The 22,601-nt window shown below is 40.4% G+C and overlaps 1 protein-coding gene across 3 annotated transcripts in view; it reads right to left on the bottom strand.

The window, feature by feature from the left end:
* Window positions 1-514: 514 nt before the first annotated feature.
* LOC128221817 (SKI8 subunit of superkiller complex protein-like) overlaps window positions 515-22,601 on the bottom strand; it is a 36,097-nt gene continuing 14,010 nt past the window's right edge. For all 3 annotated transcript variants that reach the window (XM_052930418.1, XM_052930419.1, XM_052930421.1), the window contains 4 exons: window positions 7,041-7,134; window positions 4,778-4,870; window positions 1,583-1,661; window positions 515-1,009 (listed from right to left, as the gene is read on the bottom strand). In XM_052930418.1, the coding sequence (XP_052786378.1) occupies window positions 920-1,009; window positions 1,583-1,661; window positions 4,778-4,870; window positions 7,041-7,134 (356 nt within the window). In that variant the 3' untranslated portion in view covers window positions 515-919. The remainder of the gene's footprint in view (window positions 1,010-1,582; window positions 1,662-4,777; window positions 4,871-7,040; window positions 7,135-22,601) is intronic.

Here is a 22,601-nt window from a genome sequence, read left to right as displayed (position 1 = left end):
GAACACTGCACTTCCTCTCATTGTGCTTTACCATTGTATGAAGTTCCAATCAATTCCATCCAGTACTTTTCAAGTTATACTCCAGACAAAAAAAAGAAACAAAGGGCAATAACTCAGTAATAGGCAAGAATAGAGTTATGGTTATTGTACACTGCACTTTCTCTCATTATGCTCTACCATTGTATGAAGTTTATTCCAATTCCATCCAGTAGTTTTTAAGTTATGCTCCGGACAAGGTAAATTGCAACAGACCGCCGACAAACCGACGGACCGACAGACCACAGGGTGACTCCAATATACCCCCTTCAAACTTCGTTTGCCGGGGGTATAAATATGTCAAGGCTGCCTGGTCATACCATTTACACTATTTCTTCCACTGCTCTAGGAATTAAGTTACAATTTAACTACTTATTAACGATTTAAGTACTTTATTTTCAGCACTGCGATATGTCATCACATTGTCTGTTTATCCATTCACACTATTTTTTCCACTGCTAAAGGAATTAAGTTACAATTCAACAAGAACTTTATTTTCATCATTAAGGTATGTAAAATTTGCCTTGTCATACATTCAAACTCTTATTTCCACTGCTATAGATGTTCATTTACAATTTAACAAGTAGTTTATTTTTAGCACTTTTCAAGAGCGCTTGGTCAGCCCTTTACACTTTTATTTCCACTGCTCTAGTAGTTATGGTACCTTTTAACCAACATAATATTTTCAGCACTGAGATATGTCATCACATTGTCTGTTTATCCATTCACACTATTATTTCCACTGCTTTTGAAATAAGTTATAATTCAACATGAAATTTATTTCCACCACTCAAATATGTCAAGATTGCCATGTCATATGTTAACACTATTATTTCCACTGCTCTTGGAATTAAGTTACAATTGAACAAGTACATCATATTCATCACTGAGGTATGTCATATATATGTACAGCTCTGTCGTCTGACACTGACACTATTCTGGTGCCTGCCTGGTTGTACCGCGCGCCCCAAACCTGAAAAAAGTAACAAAAACGTCTGTTAGGAGACTATCAATTAATTGCTAGAATTTAATCCTCGCCCGCCCCCTCTTTTTTTCGCAGCCCCTAAACTTTTTTATTGACTCAAATAAAAATGTTGAACTAGGGTTTATATTTTGCGCGAAGACAAAACCACCGCATTCACCCGGCAGTGCGGGGCCACCTGAAAGATAAAAACACGGCCCATTTCCCCGGCTATCCCCTGTATACCCCCGGACCTGGGGGGAGGGGGCCGTGGTTACAATTGACTGGTGCATAAGATGTTGATATATGCTCAAAACTTTTCTTTAAAGTCCCAGATTTTGAATAGCCATAGTAATGCTTTCCAAAAAAAGGCTTAAAGGTTAAGTTATCCTTCCTGTATGTTTGTGTATGAGTCCCTGCGGGCAAGTGGTTTTGTTGTCAGTTTTCTAATTTCGTCATAAAAAAAAGACACTCAGGTAACATTGTGCCAACAAGAGGGAATCATGTAATATTGTAATAACTTGTTTCCAGTGCTACTGTAATAAAGTTACAAATTTAAACTAAATGTGCCTAAAATGAAACTACCTGGTCGGTGTGATCGTAGAATGTGTGTACGCATTGTCTTGTTCCCGCATTCCAGATTTTCACACTCTTGTCCGACGAACTGAAATCAAACGTTGGAATATAAGTAAAGACATTTTAATTAGTTGTCTTGAAAACATGGGGTTTTAGACGATTATGAAAAAGGGTGCTGCAGAATAGGGTGCTTTGGGTAAAAAAGGTCACATTTGTATTGGGCTGAATGCCCTTTGAACATTATGAATTTGAAAGAAAATGATAGGAAGTTTGTTTACATTTGTATGTATTTAAAATCATAATAGAAGTTTTAATAAAAAAGAGAGAGAGAGAGATATTGATTATCTTGAAGCTGCACTCTCACAGATTGAAAGTTTTGACATCTGTTTTATGTTTTGTCTTGGAACGAGCCGATTTTTGCGAAAATGCATTGAAACCAGTTATATAAGACTGCTGACAAAAATTAAAATACAGATTTTTATATTTAAGTTCAATAAATGATGTTTTATGCATTTTTCTTACACCGTTAGTAACGGTTTAAGCCATAAAACATTAATTTTTGATCTGAAATATGAAATTCTGCGATCTGATCTTTTTTTGTCAGCAATCTTTTATCATTGTTTTCCCAATATTAATGCAAAAATTTGCTTTTTCCAAGGCAAAAAATAAAAAAAGTTGTAAACACGGTATATCTGTGAGAGTGAAGCTTTAAGCATTTAAGAAGGCAGAAGGGTGCACATGCTGGTCTCCTCCAATCGATGAACACAACATCTTCGGATATGTTTGGATCGTAATTCATTGCATAACAATATACATGAAAGCTATTGATCTTGTTATTGTTTGTATTGTGTCTGCAGGTCCCGTAAAATATAGATCAACATTTTTAAAAGTGTTAGTTTATTATATTTTAAATATAATGGTACCAGAAGTGTTTCAGTTTTACTTTTTAAAGTGATTTCCAGTGGTTGATCTTTTCCCACGTTATTGTGACATCATTTGAAAACAATGTTTCCGGTTATAGTCGGGTCGTTCTATTTACAGACTGGGTAAGAACGGATTACTTTAAGGTTTTCTTAAATGAAATGAAGAATTTTTTTAACAATTCTTAAATGAAATAATGAACTATTGGTGTAAAAATAAGGAATGAATTGCGGGGTTGATGTCATTAAAGGGGATATGAACGCAATTGGGTTGGTCAAAGTACGCGTGGAGTCCTTAACCACCCCAATTGCATTCATACCCCGATAATGACAACAACCCCGCAATTCAATCCTTAAATTAAAACACAGACAGTAATAACAAGAGGCACATCAGTGCCTGTGCTCCACTGGCCAAAAGGTTCAAGCAAAGACCACCTAACGAACATTTTCGTCAAGTTTCATAGAAATACAATCATCAATTTTTGAGGAGAAGTTATTTAAAAAAAATTTTTACTTTAATAGCTCTGGCTGCCATGTTGTGCAGTGGACCGAAATGATTTGGGCAATTTGAGTAAAGGAGCACCAAACAAACATTTCTGTCAAGTTTTATCGAAAAAAGGTCATCGGTTTCGACAACAAGTCGTATAAAGTTTTTTTTATTTTTTAACTCTGGCAGCCATGGTGTGCAGTGGACTGGAACCATTTAACAAATTTTGGTTAATGACCACCCAAGGAACATTTCTGTCAAGTTTCATCAAAATCTGATCATCGGTTTCTGAGGAGAAGTGGTGTAAAGGTTTTTCCTATTTTTAGCTCTGGCTGCCATGTTGTGCAGCGGAACGGAACCATTTGGGCAATTTTGGTTAAAGGGCATCCCGATGAACATTTATGTAAAGTTTCATCAAAATCTGATAATCGGTTTCTGAGAAGATGTAGTTTAACGTTTTTTTCTATTCTTAGCTCTGGTGCCCATGTTGTGCAGCAGACCAGAACTGTTTGGGCTATTTTGGTTAAGGACTACCCAAGTAACATTTCTGTCAAGTTTCATTGCAATACGATCATCGGTTTCTGAGGAGAAGTCGTGTAAAGGTTTTTCTAGTTTTACCTCTGGGGGCCATCTTGCGCAGTGGACCGAAACCATTGAAGCAAATTTGATAAAGGACCATCCAAGGAACATTTCTGTTAAGTTTCATCAAAATCTGATCATCGGTTTCTGAGAAGATGTTCTTTAAAGGTTTTTCTATTTTTTTGCCCTGGCAGACATGTTGTGCAGCGGACCGGAACCATTTGAGCAATTTTGGTTAAGGACCACCCAAGGAACAATTCTGTCAAGTTTCATCAAAATCTGCCAATCCGTTTCAGAGGAGATGTCGTTTAAAGATTTTGCTATTTTTAGCTGTGGCGGCCATATTGTGCAATGGACCAGAACCATTTGAGCAATTTTAATAAAGGACCACCCAAGGAACATTACTGTCAAGTTTCATCAAAATCTGCCGAACCGTTTCAGAGGAGATGTCGTTTAAAGATTTTGCTATTTTTAGCTCTGGCGGCCATATTGTGCAATGGACCGGAACCATTTGAGCAATTTTGGTAAAGGACCACCAAAGGAACATTCCTGCGAAGTTTTGTCAAAATCCGCTTATCAGTTTCAGAGGAGATGTCGTTTAAAGTAAAAGTTTACGCACGCACGCACGCACGCACGCACGCACGCACTCACGACGGACAATCTGTGACGACATAAGCTCCATGGCCTTCGGCCAGTGGAGCTAAAAATAAAAATTCATAACTATAAAAATGATACGGTTGGCATTTGATATGTAGGGCTGGGTAATCTGAACAAAATATATATTTTTCTTAGGGCCAACCAGGATTTGAATTCTCAGTCAGGACACCTGTGTTTGGTTTGTGGTCATCATCATTATTTTTCTCAGCAATTACTGATTTCTGCCACTTTTTTTTTTATCAATCATCATGGGGTGAAGGATTTTGATACAGGGCCATCTAAGGAACTTTTCTGCAAAATTATAATGGAATTGTGCCAGAGGTTTCTGAGAAAAGGATTTTCAAAGTTTTTACTTTTGGTTGCCATGGGACCACTTTTATTGAAGGAATTTGGAAGAGGACCACCCAAGGACCACTGGTTTCTACCAACGGTGCCTCCCTCTGACTTACAGCGACCAATAAGATAAATATGATTTTGAAGTACCGGGTACCTTGTTTTATAGTTGTAAATTTAATATTAAGACGACAGGCATTCGAAACAAAAACTGTCTGAGTGAATTACCTGGAGACAAAATGTGTATTATCCGGGGAGAAAGCTACACTGAGCACCCAGGAGGCATGGCCGGATAATGTCCCCGCTAGATTAGCATGTAGCCTGAAATGTACATAACAAAATGGGTATTATTCAGTGAGAAAGCAACACTAAGCATTCAAGAAGCATGGCAGGATAAAGTACTGCTAGTTCAAGGCATGTGGTCTTTCAAAAAAATGTCCATAATATCAACAAGTCATAAATTGCATAAAAACTGAACTATTACTCACATAAAAAGATAAAGTACAACACATGTAAAAAATCTGATTATGTCGACAGTCCAGCTGGCATGGCATGTGGTCTTAACAAACGTCCATGATATAAACAAGTCAGTATATACATATTAACAGTTAATCAACCTAAGAATATAAAAAATACACCAACCCACGTAAAAAGTTTAAAGTACAATCCAAGCAAAACTAGAAATGTGTCCATAGGACACGGATGCCCCCACTTCGATTTTTTGTCACAGAAAATAAGCCATAATGATTATTCAGGATAATCTGAGGGCCCTAACTCCTAAATGATTAAAGCGATTTCCATGGCTATCGAACTTGATCAAGATATTATGGTCACAAACATGTGTTAAAAGTTTGGTGAGGATTGGACAAACAGTTTTCAAGAATTAGATCGGAAACAATCTTCGGGACGTATTTTTCAAGTCTTTTTTTGCAAATAAAGGGCCGTAACTCCTAAATGACGAAAGCGATTTCCATGGCTATCGAACTTGATCAAGATATTATGGTCACAATCATGTATGTAAAGTTTGGTGAGGATTGGACACATACTTTTCAAGAATTAGATTGGAAACATATATTTTTGAAGTATTTTTGGCAAAAAAGGGCCGTAACTCCTAAATGACTAAAGCGATTTCCATGACTATCGAACTTGATCAAGATATTATGGTCACAAACATGTGTTTAAAGTTTGGTGAGGATTGGACAAACGGTTTTCAAGAATTAGATCGGAAACAATCTTCGGGACGTACGTAAGTACGGACAGACGTACGTACGGACAAGGGCAACCCTATATGCCGCCACTTTGTGGGGGCATAAAAAGAAGGACCAGCCCACGTGAAAAAATCAAAGTACACGTTATAGAATTGCACACAATTCTTCAGTTTCTTCTACATCACTTGATTTGAAATTTGTAAAACTAACCTCAGCGGTTATAAAACATTTTCTGGGGAGAATTAAAAGCAGTTATTCAAACTCAGATTTTGTATGGTGTTTTTTTTTTTATGGAAAGTTTAGAGACAATTCTCGTACTTAATGTTAAATATTGAAGATCTATGTTCATAAAAAAGAATTATTTCTTTTTTCTGAAGATTTTGATTTTGATTTAAAATGTAACATGTTTTTAACAAAAGTTACAAACAAAAAAGGCATACTATTTAAAATCAACTTGACTCATTAAATTGAAGTAACAAAGGCAACTGGCAAAGATAACATTAAAGGGACTGTGTCACAGATTGGCACCAAAAAAAGATTTTTTCTGTAACACATCTCAGGACAATTATCTTATAGAATAAGTTACGCTTTGATATCATAATTGTAAAAAAAGTACCAAAATGTAAAAAAAAAAAATGGGTCGGAGACCGGGTTCAAACCCGCATCGCTAAAATTGAAGTCCAGCGTCTTACTCACTGAGCTACAAAGGCTTATACTAATCGGGTGACATAATTAAGCTATACGCCTACCTCGGTAATATCACGTGATAACACCGACTAGCCAATCATGCATAAGGAATGAATTCTACCTGGTAGACATACCCAGTAATCTTTTTTAATGGAAAAATACGAAATAACTGCTAAACTTAAATAAATTGTAAACTATGTGGTACTTCAATGAGTAAGTTCCAATGCATTGTACACATCGATGTCAAATTTATGTCAGTTTTCAACAATTTTCTTTTTTTTTGCTATTTTATCATACGCGAGACAGCCCCCTTTTATAACCAGGTATGTCCATATTGGGTTTATATTATTAAGTTTATCAATAAATGACCTGTGAGTGGCAGTAAAGAAAGGTCAGTCCAAATTGGATTTGGTATCAAATTCATTACTAAATAGGATAGGAGTACTGAAAGGTCAGTCTATATTGGGTTTGGTAATAAAGTTACTGCATTAAGGAATCCAGGAATCATAATTCAGTGATAATTAAGCAAAATTTTATCATGAAGATCCAAATTATTAAAAAAGCGCCAAAAATCAAGGGATGCAAAAAATACTTACACATCATAAATCTTTATTTGGTTGTCATCTGAGCCGGTAACCAACAGCTGGGAGTCAGGGGAAAAACAGAGCGATCTGATTGGCTTAGCATGACCTGAAGATAAAATAAAGTGATCTGATTGGCTTAGCAAGACCTGAATATAAAAAAAAGAAATCTGATTGGCTAAGCATACCCTGAAGATAAAAAAAGTGATCTGATCGGCTTACCATAAACTGAAGATAAAATAAAGTGATCTGATTGGCTAAGCATGACCTGGAGATAAAATAAAGGGATCTGATCGGCTTAGCATGACCTGAAGAAAAAATAAAGTGATCTGAATGGCTGAGCATGATCTGAAGATAAAATAAAGTGATCTGATTGGCTTAGCATGACATGAAGGTAAAATAAAGCAATCTGATTGGCTAAGCATTACATGAAGATAAGTTTAAGCGTTAAGGCAGGCTAAGGAAAAATTTAAGCAATCTTATTTGTAAGCAGGCCCTTTTCACGAAAAGGTTGGTAAAAGCAGCAGGAGTAAAAATGCAATAAAAAATTATTTCAAATCGATTTCATGACCTATCTGAAATAAGCAAGAAATGAAATTTGTCAAATACTTAATATGATCTACAGTATGATCTAGAGTATGATATATAGTATGATAAAGAGTATCATATATATATAGTATGATATATAGTATGATATAGAGTATGATATATAGTATGATAAAGAGTATCATATATATATAGTATGATATATAGTATGATAAAGAGTATCATATATATATATAGTATGATATATAGTATGATATAGAGTATGATATATAGTATGATCAAAAGTATGATATATAGTTTGACCTATAGTATGATCTAGAGTGTGATTTATAGTATGACCCACAATGCTTAACTCAGACTCAGATTAGGGTAACATCATTTTCAAAAAGAGGTAGGGTTCATGCAGGTAGGCTATTAATAAACATTATTTAGATTTATGATGCAACATGATTGTCATTGTTGGAGAATGATGTTTAAAGTGACACTCTTATACAATATCAATACTTACACATGTATAATAAACATAAATTTTGAGTTATAAACCTAAAACTACTTACTAACTAATGCATTTATGAAAAATATAAATTACTGATAACAAGATTGTACTGTGCATTAAATAGCTGAAAACATAAAAATATTAAATGATTGGCGAGTGCTAAAAGATTTATTGTTAACTACTATTGTCTCATAAGGTAGAAATGCCGTGTTTTCTGCACCATTCTTTCAAAAGAAAAACAGTATCGTTCATAAAAACCATTGTTTTCGACATTTATTCATCCTCTTTGGTATATTGAAACAATGGTATTAATTGTGGATTATCTTTTTTTGGGAGTAAGAGTGCATCTTTAAGTTATCTTTTATATAAAGTTTTAAAACTACATATTAAAGTTGCACTCTTACTCCCACATTAGATGTACCACAATTCATACAATTGTTTAGATATATCGTAAAGGATGAATAATAATCGAAAACAATGGTTCTCATGAAGGATAACATGTTTAATTTGAAAGAAAAGTGTATAAAACACAGTATTTCTACCTTATGAGACAATAATTTATCACTGTAAATCATATAGGACTCACCAGTCATTTAATATTTGTGCGATGTCAGCTATTAATAACTCAGTTACAATTTTGTTATCAGTAATTAATTTTTTCCATAATGCATATTAAGTAAGGCTAAGTATTTAAAGATTAAGCGCTTAAAATTTATGTTTTTTTATACATATATGCATGTATTAATTTTAAATCCATTTAAAACATGCACTTAAAAAAGAGTTTTTTCATTAAAGCTTTTAAAGCTGCACTCTCACAGATTGAACGCTTTGATAGTGTTTTTTTTATTTTTTGTCTTGGAACGAACCAATTTCTGCGAAATTCCATGTTAACAAGTTATTCAAGACTGCTAACAAAAAATCAGATCACAGATTTTTATATGTAAGTTCAAAATATGATGTATTATGCATTTTTTTAAACCGTTAGTGACGGTTTAAGCCATTAAACATTAATTTTCGAACGGAAATAAGATAATCTACGATCTGATTTTTGACAGCAATTTTATATCATTGGTTTGCAGACATTTATGCAAAAATTTGCTCATTCAAAGACAAAAAAAGAGTTGTAAAACTGGTATTTCTGTGAGAGTGAAGCTTTAAGATCTTAAACAACATATAAAAATACACACTTGAAAAAAGATTTTTTGTTTGTTTGTATTTTTCTATAAAAACTTAAATAGGGTTGGCTAAGCAAACCAATGTACTTTTTTTTGGCCTCAGCCTCATCCTCAGCTAATATTGGCTACTTTTGTATTGTAGTTCTGTTAATAAATGCTATCAAATTGAAATACATGTGCGAAATATCATTTGATGTATCATCTCTACCTTCCACAGTTTGCAAGAACACTTGAACAGTTTTCTTTGTTTAACAAAAGCTGTCAATCAGATAACATTGATGGTTCACAATCCTAGGTATAAACAACAGGGTCATAATGTCCTTGATGGTATGTCAGTCACCGGAGTACACTGCCACTGAAATAGGTTAGTGTGTCCATTAACAGGGATGTGATTGACCTGGAAACTGGAGGGCTGACACTATTTCGGCCATGGGTTCTACGGGGTGCTCTTGGGGTTAAAAGCACACTGTTGTAGAAGAAATACTAGCTCTTTAGAAGCTCTCTTGAGTGCTCTCTTGACTTCAAATTTGAAACAAACAGGAATATTAACTGTAACTACCAAAAGCAACCAAAACAAATAAATTTTAAGCTAATTTCTTTCTCTTTTTTTTGGGGGGGGGATCCCTGGGGCCATTAGATCCCCGCAATTCCGCGAATCCACAGATAAAACACATCCCTGATTAATAGTCACACAGTTTCCCTGTTACAAGGTTTCAAGTGACCAATAACAAAATAGAAGGGATAAAAGTAGGAGGATTTTTGGGAAGAAGTAGGGTAAAATAGGGATATTTAGAGCAAAAAGTAGGGTAAAATAGGGATATTTAGAGCAAAAAGTAGGGTAAAATAGGGCTCTTCACTAACCTTCTGCATGCAAATAAATGACTATTAAACCTTTTCATGAATTGTGAAGTACAAGTAGTTATCTTTGCTTAGAAACCAGCGTTTCAAGAGGAATTCAGCCACAGAACGAGGAGATGAACCTTAAATGGGTGTCTCTTGACTTGTAAACATGAACCTAGATCATCCTAGAACCCCTCTTGCAGCACTGGGGACCTACTGCTTAAACTAATCTTACAAAAAAGCTAGAAAGGGCTTCTTATTAAAATCAATATTAGGATTATTTCATTCAATGCATTTAGTTAAAACTTTCTACTATTTCTGGAACTATTTTTATCAAAAAGTAGGGATAGTATGTCATTTTCAAGAAAGAGTAGGGAAAAGAAGGAGCCTTACAAAAAGGAAAGGAAAAAGTAGGAAAAGAAGGGCCCAATTGAAAGCCTGCTGTTATGATATCAGACACGTTTACAACCACTCACCTTTGAGAGTGTGTATGAGTTTCACTGTAGCGATATCAGACACGTTTACAACCACTCACCTTTGAGAGTGTGTATGAGTTTCACTGTAGTGATATCAGACACGTTTACAACCACTCACCTTTGAGAGTGTGTATGAGTTTCCCAGTAGCGATATCAGACACGTTTACAACCACTCACCTTCCACAGTGTGTATGAGTTTCACTGTAGCGATATCAGACACGTTTACAACCACTCACCTTTGAGAGTGTGTATGAGTTTCCCAGTAGCGATATCTGACATGTTTACAACCACTCACCTTTGAGAGTGTGTATGAGTTTCACTGTAGTGATATCAGACATGTTTACAACCACTCACCTTTGAGAGTGTGTATGAGTTTCCCTGTAGTGATATCAGACACGTTTACAACCACTCACCTTCCAGAGTGTGTATGAGTTTCACTGTAGCGATATCAGACACGTTTACAACCACTCACCTTCCAGAGTGTGTATGAGTTTCACTGTAGCGATATCAGACACGTTTACAACCACTCACCTTTGAGAGTGTGTTTGAGTTTCCCAGTAGCGAAATCAGACACGTTTACAACCACTCACCTTTGAGAGTGTGTATGAGTTTCACTGTAGTGATATCAGACATGTTTACAACCACTCACCTTTGAGAGTGTGTATGAGTTTCCCTGTAGTGATATCAGACACGTTTACAACCACTCACCCTCCAGAGTGTGTATGAGTTTCCCTGTAGTGATATCAGACACGTTTACAACCACTCACCATCCAGAGTGTGTATGAGTTTCCCTGTAGCGATATCAGACACGTTTACAACCACTCACCCTCCAGAGTGTGTATGAGTTTCACTGTAGTGATATCAGACACGTTTACAACCACTCACCTTTGAGAGTGTGTTTGAGTTTCCCAGTAGCGAAATCAGACACGTTTACAACCACTCACCTTTGAGAGTGTGTATGAGTTTCACTGTAGCGATATCAGACACGTTTACAACCACTCACCTTTGAGAGTGTGTATGAGTTTCACTGTAGTGATATCAGACATGTTTACAACCACTCACCTTTGAGAGTGTGTATGAGTTTCCCTGTAGTGATATCAGACACGTTTACAACCACTCACCTTCCAGAGTGTGTATGAGTTTCACTGTAGCGATATCAGACACGTTTACAACCACTCACCTTCCAGAGTGTGTATGAGTTTCACTGTAGCGATATCAGACATGTTTACAACCACTCACCTTTGAGAGTGTGTTTGAGTTTCCCAGTAGCGAAATCAGACACGTTTACAACCACTCACCCTCCAGAGTGTGTATGAGTTTCACTGTAGCGAAATCAGACACGTTTACAACCACTCACCTTCCAGAGTGTGTATGAGTTTCCCAGTAGCGAAATCAGACACGTTTACAACCACTCACCTTCCAGAGTGTGTATGAGTTTCACTGTAGTGATATCAGACACGTTTACAACCACTCACCCTCCAGAGTGTGTATGAGTTTCCCTGTAGCGATATCAGACACGTTTACAACCACTCACCCTCCAGAGTGTGTATGAGTTTCCCTGTAGCGATATCAGGCACGTTTACAACCACTCACCCTCCAGAGTGTGTATGAGTTTCCCTGTAGCGATATCAGACATGTTTACAACCACTCACCTTCCAGAGTGTGTATGAGTTTCACTGTAGCGATATCAGACACGTTTACAACCACTCACCTTCCAGAGTGTGTATGAGTTTCACTGTAGCGATATCAGACACGTTTACAACCACTCACCCTCCAGAGTGTGTATGAGTTTCACTGTAGCGATATCAGACACGTTTACAACCACTCACCTTCCAGAGTGTGTATGAGTTTCACTGTAGCGATATCAGACACGTTTACAACCACTCACCCTCCAGAGTGTGTATGAGTTTCACTGTAGCGATATCAGACACGTTTACAACCACTCACCTTCCAGAGTGTGTATGAGTTTCCCACGTTTACAACCACTCACCCTCCAGAGTGTGTATGAGTTTCCCTGTAGTGATATCAGACACGTTTACAACCACTCACCTTCCAGAGTGTGTATGAGTTTCACTGTAGCGATATCAAACACGTTTACAAGCACTCACCTTCCAGAGTGTGTATGAGTTTCACTGTAGCGATATCAGACACGTTTACAACCACTCACCTTCGAGAGTGTGTATGAGTTTCACTGTAGCGATATCAGACACGTTTACAACCACTCACCTTCCAGAGTGTGTATGAGTTTCCCTGTAGCGATATCAGACACGTTTACAACCACTCACCTTCCAGAGTGTGTTGAGTTTCCCTGTAGCGATATCAGACACGTTTACAACCACTCACCCTCCAGAGTGTGTATGAGTTTCACTGTAGCGATATCAGACACGTTTACAACCACTCACCCTCCAGAGTGTGTATGAGTTTCACTGTAGCGATATCAGACACGTTTACAACCACTCACCCTCCAGAGTGTGTATGAGTTTCCCTGTAGCGATATCAGACACGTTTACAACCACTCACCCTCCAGAGTGTGTATGAGTTTCCCTGTAGCGATATCAGACACGTTTACAACCACTCACCCTCCAGAGTGTGTATGAGTTTCCCTGTAGCGATATCAGACACGTTTACAACCACTCACCCTCCGGAGTGTGTATGAGTTTCCCTGTAGCGATATCAGACACGTTTACAACCACTCACCTTCCAGAGTGTGTATGAGTTTCACTGTAGCGATATCAAACACGTTTACAAGCACTCACCTTCCAGAGTGTGTATGAGTTTCACTGTAGCGATATCAGACACGTTTACAACCACTCACCTTCGAGAGTGTGTATGAGTTTCACTGTAGCGATATCAGACACGTTTACAACCACTCACCTTCCAGAGTGTGTATGAGTTTCCCTGTAGCGATATCAGACACGTTTACAACCACTCACCTTCCAGAGTGTGTTGAGTTTCCCTGTAGCGATATCAGACACGTTTACAACCACTCACCCTCCAGAGTGTGTATGAGTTTCACTGTAGCGATATCAGACACGTTTACAACCACTCACCCTCCAGAGTGTGTATGAGTTTCACTGTAGCGATATCAGACACGTTTACAACCACTCACCCTCCAGAGTGTGTATGAGTTTCCCTGTAGCGATATCAGACACGTTTACAACCACTCACCCTCCAGAGTGTGTATGAGTTTCCCTGTAGCGATATCAGACACGTTTACAACCACTCACCCTCCAGAGTGTGTATGAGTTTCCCTGTAGCGATATCAGACACGTTTACAACCACTCACCCTCCGGAGTGTGTATGAGTTTCCCTGTAGCGATATCAGACACGTTTACAACCACTCACCTTCCAGAGTGTGTATGAGTTTCACTGTAGCGATATCAGACACGTTTACAACCACTCACCTTCCAGAGTGTGTATGAGTTTCACTGTAGCGATATCAGACACGTTTACAACCACTCACCTTCCAGAGTGTGTATGAGTTTCCCTGTAGCGATATCAGACACGTTTACAACCAATCACCTTCCAGAGTGTGTATGAGTTTCCCTGTAGCGATATCAGACACGTTTACAACCAATCACCTTCCAGAGTGTGTATGAGTTTCCCTGTAGGGATATCAGACACGTTTACAACCACTCACCTTCCAGAGTGTGTATGAGTTTCCCTGTAGCGATATCAGACACGTTTACAACCACTCACCTTCCAGAGTGTGTATGAGTTTCACTGTAGCGATATCAGACACGTTTACAACCAATCACCTTCCCATCACCTTCCAGAGTGTGTATGAGTTTCCCTGTAGCGATATCAGACACGTTTACAACCACTCACCATCCAGAGTGTGTATGAGTTTCACTGTAGTGATATCAGACACGTTTACAACCACTCACCCTCCAGAGTGTGTATGAGTTTCACTGTAGTGATATCAGACACGTTTACAACCACTCACCTTCCAGAGTGTGTATGAGTTTCCCTGTAGTGATATCAGACACGTTTACAACCACTCACCTTCCAGAGTGTGTATGAGTTTCCCTGTAGTGATATCAGACACGTTTACAACCACTCACCCTCCAGAGTGTGTATGAGTTTCACTGTAGCGATATCAGACATGTTTACAACCACTCACACTCCAGAGTGTGTATGAGTTTCACTGTAGCGATATCAGACACGTTTACAACCAATCACCCTCCAGAGTGTGTATGAGTTTCACTGTAGCGATATCAGACACGTTTACAACCAATCACCCTCCAGAGTGTGTATGAGTTTCACTGTAGCGATATCAGACACGTTTACAACCAATCACCCTCCAGAGTGTGTATGAGTTTCACTGTAGCGATATCAGACACGTTTACAACCAATCACCCTCCAGAGTGTGTTTGAGTTTCCCTGTAGCGATATCAGACACGTTTACAACCACTCACCTTCCAGAGTGTGTTTGAGTTTCCCTGTAGCGATATCAGACACGTTTACAACCACTCACCTTCCAGAGTGTGTTTGAGTTTCCCTGTAGTGATATCAGACACGTTTACAACCACTCACCTTCCAGAGTGTGTATGAGTTTCCCTGTAGCGATATCAGGCACGTTTACAACCACTCACCCTCCAGAGTGTGTATGAGTTTCCCTGTAGCGATATCAGGCACGTTTACAACCACTCACCCTCCAGAGTGTGTATGAGTTTCCCTGTAGCGATATCAGGCACGTTTACAACCAATCACCCTCCAGAGTGTGTATGAGTTTCCCTGTAGCGATATCAGACACGTTTACAACCAATCACCCTCCAGAGTGTGTATGAGTTTCACTGTAGCGATATCAGTCACGTTTACAACCACTCACCCTCCAGAGTGTGTATGAGTTTCCCTGTAGCGATATCAGTCACGTTTACAACCACTCACCCTCCAGAGTGTGTATGAGTTTCCCTGTAGCGATATCAGGCACGTTTACAACCACTCACCCTCCAGAGTGTGTATGAGTTTCCCTGTAGCGATATCAGGCACGTTTACAACCACTCACCCTCCAGAGTGTGTATGAGTTTCCCTGTAGCGATATCAGGCACGTTTACAACCACTCACCCTCCAGAGTGTGTATGAGTTTCCCTGTAGCGATATCAGACACGTTTACAACCACTCACCCTCCAGAGTGTGTATGAGTTTCCCTGTAGTGATATCAGACACGTTTACAACCACTCACCCTCCAGAGTGTGTATGAGTTTCCCTGTAGTGATATCAGACACGTTTACAACCACTCACCCTCCAGAGTGTGTATGAGTTTCACTGTAGCGATATCAGACACGTTTACAACCACTCACCTTCCAGAGTGTGTATGAGTTTCCCTGTAGCGATATCAGGCACGTTTACAACCACTCACCTTCCAGAGTGTGTATGAGTTTCCCTGTAGCGATATCAGACACGTTTACAACCACTCACCTTCCAGAGTGTGTATGAGTTTCACTGTAGCGATATCAGACACGTTTACAACCACTCACCCTCCAGAGTGTGTATGAGTTTCACTGTAGCGATATCAGACACGTTTACAACCACTCACCCTCCAGAGTGTGTATGAGTTTCACTGTAGTGATATCAGACACGTTTACAACCACTCACCCTCCAGAGTGTGTATGAGTTTCACTGTAGTGATATCAGACACGTTTACAACCACTCACCCTCCAGAGTGTGTATGAGTTTCCCTGTAGCGATATCAGACACGTTTACAACCAATCACCTTCCAGAGTGTGTATGAGTTTCACTGTAGTGATATCAGACACGTTTACAACCACTCACCTTCCAGAGTGTGTATGAGTTTCACTGTAGCGATATCAGACACGTTTACAACCACTCACCTTCCAGAGTGTGTATGAGTTTCACTGTAGCGATATCAGACACGTTTACAACCACTCACCTTCCACAGTGTGTATGAGTTTCACTGTAGCGATATCAGACACGTTTACAACCACTCACCTTCCAGAGTGTGTATGAGTTTCACTGTAGCGATATCAGACACGTTTACAACCACTCACCTTCCAGAGTGTGTATGAGTTTCACTGTAGCGATATCAGGCACGTTTACAACCACTCACCTTCCAGAGTGTGTATGAGTTTCACTGTAGTGATATCAGGCACGTTTACAACCTCTTACCTTCCAGAGTGTGTATGAGTTTCACTGTAGTGATATCAGATTGTGTATGAGTTTCCCTGTAGCAATATCAGACACGTTTACAACCACTCACCCTCCAGAGTGTGTATGAGTTTCCCTGTAGTGATATCAGACACGTTTACAACCACTCACCCTCCAGAGTGTGTATGAGTTTCCCTGTAGCGATATCAGACACGTTTACAACCACTCACCCTCCAGAGTGTGTATGAGTTTCCCTGTAGCGATATCAGACACGTTTACAACCACTCACCCTCCAGAGTGTGTATGAGTTTCCCTGTAGTGATATCAGACACGTTTACAACCACTCACCCTCCAGAGTGTGTATGAGTTTCCCTGTAGTGATATCAGACACGTTTACAACCAATCACCCTCCAGAGTGTGTTTGAGTTTCCCTGTAGTGATATCAGACACGTTTACAACCACTCACCCTCCAGAGTGTGTATGAGTTTCACTGTAGCGATATCAGACACGTTTACAACCACTCACCTTCCAGAGTGTGTATGAGTTTCACTGTAGCGATATCAGACACGTTTACAACCACTCACCTTCCAGAGTGTGTATGAGTTTCACTGTAGCGATATCAGACACGTTTACAACCACTCACCTTCCAGAGTGTGTATGAGTTTCACTGTAGCGATATCAGACACGTTTACAACCACTCACCTTCCAGAGTGTGTATGAGTTTCACTGTAGTGATATCAGACACGTTTACAACCACTCACCCTCCAGAGTGTGTTTGAGTTTCCCTGTAGCGATATCACACATATTTACAACCACTCACCTTCCAGAGTGTGTATGAGTTTCACTGTAGCGATATCAGACAAGTTTACAACCACTCACCTTCCAGAGTGTGTATGAGTTTCACTGTAGCGATATCAGACACGTTTACAACCACTCACCTTCCAGAGTGTGTATGAGTTTCCCTGTAGTGATATCAGACACGTTTACAACCACTCACCCTCCAGAGTGTGTATGAGTTTCACTGTAGCGATATCAGACACGTTTACAACCACTCACACTCCAGAGTGTGTATGAGTTTCACTGTAGCGATATCAGACACGTTTACAACCAATCACCCTCCAGAGTGTGTATGAGTTTCCCTGTAGCGATATCAGACACGTTTACAACCACTCACCCTCCAGAGTGTGTATGAGTTTTCCTGTAGCGATATCAGACACGTTTACAACCACTCACCCTCCGGAGTGTGTATGAGTTTCCCTGTAGCGATATCAGACACGTTTACAACCACTCACCTTCCAGAGTGTGTATGAGTTTCACTGTAGCGATATCAGACACGTTTACAACCACTCACCTTCCAGAGTGTGTATGAGTTTCACTGTAGCGATATCAGACACGTTTACAACCACTCACCTTCCAGAGTGTGTATGAGTTTCCCTGTAGCGATATCAGACACGTTTACAACCAATCACCTTCCAGAGTGTGTATGAGTTTCCCTGTAGCGATATCAGACACGTTTACAACCAATCATCTTCCAGAGTGTGTATGAGTTTCCCTGTAGCGATATCAGACACGTTTACAACCACTCACCTTCCAGAGTGTGTATGAGTTTCCCTGTAGCGATATCAGACACGTTTACAACCACTCACCTTCCAGAGTGTGTATGAGTTTCACTGTAGCGATATCAGACATGTTTACAACCAATCACCTTCCCATCACCTTCCAGAGTGTGTATGAGTTTCCCTGTAGCGATATCAGACACGTTTACAACCACTCACCATCCAGAGTGTGTATGAGTTTCACTGTAGTGATATCAGACACGTTTACAACCACTCACCCTCCAGAGTGTGTATGAGTTTCACTGTAGTGATATCAGACACGTTTACAACCACTCACCTTCCAGAGTGTGTATGAGTTTCCCTGTAGCGATATCAGACACGTTTACAACCACTCACCCTCCAGAGTGTGTATGAGTTTCCCTGTAGCGATATCAGACACGTTTACAACCACTCACCTTCCAGAGTGTGTATGAGTTTCCCTGTAGTGATATCAGACACGTTTACAACCACTCACCCTCCAGAGTGTGTATGAGTTTCACTGTAGCGATATCAGACACGTTTACAACCAATCACACTCCAGAGTGTGTATGAGTTTCACTGTAGCGATATCAGACACGTTTACAACCAATCACCCTCCAGAGTGTGTATGAGTTTCACTGTAGCGATATCAGACACGTTTACAACCAATCACCCTCCAGAGTGTGTATGAGTTTCACTGTAGCGATATCAGACACGTTTACAACCAATCACCCTCCAGAGTGTGTTTGAGTTTCCCTGTAGCGATATCAGACACGTTTACAACCACTCACCTTCCAGAGTGTGTTTGAGTTTCCCTGTAGCGATATCAGACACGTTTACAACCACTCACCTTCCAGAGTGTGTTTGAGTTTCCCTGTAGCGATATCAGACACGTTTACAACCACTCACCTTCCAGAGTGTGTATGAGTTTCCCTGTAGCGATATCAGGCACGTTTACAACCACTCACCCTCCAGAGTGTGTATGAGTTTCCCTGTAGCGATATCAGGCACGTTTACAACCACTCACCCTCCAGAGTGTGTATGAGTTTCACTGTAGCGATATCAGACACGTTTACAACCAATCACCCTCCAGAGTGTGTATGAGTTTCCCTGTAGCGATATCAGACACGTTTACAACCACTCACCCTCCAGAGTGTGTATGAGTTTCACTGTAGCGATATCAGACACGTTTACAACCACTCACCCTCCAGAGTGTGTATGAGTTTCCCTGTAGCGATATCAGACACGTTTACAACCACTCACCTTCCAGAGTGTGTTTGAGTTTCCCTGTAGCGATATCAGACACGTTTACAACCACTCACCTTCCAGAGTGTGTATGAGTTTCCCTGTAGCGATATCAGGCACGTTTACAACCACTCACCCTCCAGAGTGTGTATGAGTTTCCCTGTAGCGATATCAGGCACGTTTACAACCACTCACCCTCCAGAGTGTGTATGAGTTTCCCTGTAGCGATATCAGGCACGTTTACAACCAATCACCCTCCAGAGTGTGTATGAGTTTCCCTGTAGCGATATCAGACACGTTTACAACCACTCACCCTCCAGAGTGTGTATGAGTTTCACTGTAGCGATATCAGACACGTTTACAACCAATCACCCTCCAGAGTGTGTATGAGTTTCACTGTAGCGATATCAGACACGTTTACAACCACTCACCCTCCAGAGTGTGTATGAGTTTCACTGTAGCGATATCAGTCACGTTTACAACCACTCACCCTCCAGAGTGTGTATGAGTTTCCCTGTAGCGATATCAGGCACGTTTACAACCACTCACCCTCCAGAGTGTGTATGAGTTTCCCTGTAGCGATATCAGGCACGTTTACAACCACTCACCCTCCAGAGTGTGTATGAGTTTCCCTGTAGCGATATCAGGCACGTTTACAACCACTCACCCTCCAGAGTGTGTATGAGTTTCCCTGTAGCGATATCAGGCACGTTTACAACCACTCACCCTCCAGAGTGTGTATGAGTTTCCCTGTAGCGATATCAGGCACGTTTACAACCACTCACCCTCCAGAGTGTGTATGAGTTTCCCTGTAGCGATATCAGACACGTTTACAACCACTCACCCTCCAGAGTGTGTATGAGTTTCCCTGTAGCGATATCAGGCACGTTTACAACCACTCACCCTCCAGAGTGTGTATGAGTTTCCCTGTAGCGATATCAGGCACGTTTACAACCACTCACCCTCCAGAGTGTGTATGAGTTTCCCTGTAGCGATATCAGACACGTTTACAACCAATCACCCTCCAGAGTGTGTATGAGTTTCCCTGTAGTGATATCAGACACGTTTACAACCACTCACCCTCCAGAGTGTGTATGAGTTTCACTGTAGCGATATCAGACACGTTTACAACCACTCACCCTCCAGAGTGTGTATGAGTTTCCCTGTAGTGATATCAGACACGTTTACAACCACTCACCCTCCAGAGTGTGTATGAGTTTCACTGTAGCGATATCAGACACGTTTACAACCACTCACCCTCCAGAGTGTGTATGAGTTTCACTGTAGCGATATCAGACACGTTTACAACCACTCACCCTCCAGAGTGTGTATGAGTTTCCCTGTAGCGATATCAGACACGTTTACAACCACTCACCTTCCAGAGTGTGTATGAGTTTCCCTGTAGCGATATCAGACACGTTTACAACCAATCACCTTCCAGAGTGTGTATGAGTTTCACTGTAGCGATATCAGACACGTTTACAACCACTCACCTTCCAGAGTGTGTATGAGTTTCACTGTAGCGATATCAGACACGTTTACAACCACTCACCTTCCAGAGTGTGTATGAGTTTCACTGTAGCGATATCAGACACGTTTACAACCACTCACCTTCCACAGTGTGTATGAGTTTCACTGTAGCGATATCAGACACGTTTACAACCACTCACCTTCCAGAGTGTGTATGAGTTTCACTGTAGCGATATCAGACACGTTTACAACCACTCACCTTCCAGAGTGTGTATGAGTTTCACTGTAGTGATATCAGGCACGTTTACAACCACTCACCTTCCAGAGTGTGTATGAGTTTCACTGTAGTGATATCAGGCACGTTTACAACCTCTTACCTTCCAGAGTGTGTATGAGTTTCACTGTAGTGATATCAGATTGTGTATGAGTTTCCCTGTAGCGATATCAGACACGTTTACAACCACTCACCCTCCAGAGTGTGTATGAGTTTCCCTGTAGTGATATCAGACACGTTTACAACCACTCACCCTCCAGAGTGTGTATGAGTTTCCCTGTAGCGATATCAGACATGTTTACAACCACTCACCCTCCAGAGTGTGTATGAGTTTCCCTGTAGCGATATCAGACACGTTTACAACCACTCACCCTCCAGAGTGTGTATGAGTTTCCCTGTAGTGATATCAGACACGTTTACAACCACTCACCCTCCAGAGTGTGTATGAGTTTCCCTGTAGTGATATCAGACACGTTTACAACCACTCACCCTCCAGAGTGTGTATGAGTTTCCCTGTAGTGATATCAGACACGTTTACAACCACTCACCCTCCAGAGTGTGTATGAGTTTCACTGTAGCGATATCAGACACGTTTACAACCAATCACCCTCCAGAGTGTGTATGAGTTTCACTGTAGCGATATCAGACACGTTTACAACCACTCACCTTCCAGAGTGTGTATGAGTTTCACTGTAGCGATATCAGACACGTTTACAACCACTCACCTTCCAGAGTGTGTTTGAGTTTCCCTGTAGCGATATCAGACACGTTTACAACCACTCACCTTCCAGAGTGTGTTTGAGTTTCCCTGTAGCGATATCAGACACGTTTACAACCACTCACCTTCCAGAGTGTGTATGAGTTTCCCTGTAGCGATATCAGGCACGTTTACAACCACTCACCCTCCAGAGTGTGTATGAGTTTCCCTGTAGCGATATCAGGCACGTTTACAACCACTCACCCTCCAGAGTGTGTATGAGTTTCCCTGTAGCGATATCAGGCACGTTTACAACCAATCACCCTCCAGAGTGTGTATGAGTTTCCCTGTAGCGATATCAGACACGTTTACAACCACTCACCCTCCAGAGTGTGTATGAGTTTCACTGTAGCGATATCAGACACGTTTACAACCAATCACCCTCCAGAGTGTGTATGAGTTTCACTGTAGCGATATCAGACACGTTTACAACCAATCACCCTCCAGAGTGTGTTTGAGTTTCCCTGTAGCGATATCAGACACGTTTACAACCACTCACCTTCCAGAGTGTGTTTGAGTTTCCCTGTAGCGATATCAGACACGTTTACAACCACTCACCTTCCAGAGTGTGTTTGAGTTTCCCTGTAGCGATATCAGACACGTTTACAACCACTC

The sequence above is a fragment of the Mya arenaria genome, chromosome 16 (assembly GCF_026914265.1).
Source record: "Mya arenaria isolate MELC-2E11 chromosome 16, ASM2691426v1".
In the NCBI taxonomy this organism is placed as follows: domain Eukaryota; kingdom Metazoa; phylum Mollusca; class Bivalvia; order Myida; family Myidae; genus Mya; species Mya arenaria.
This window is presented reverse-complemented; position numbering and strand designations above follow the sequence as displayed.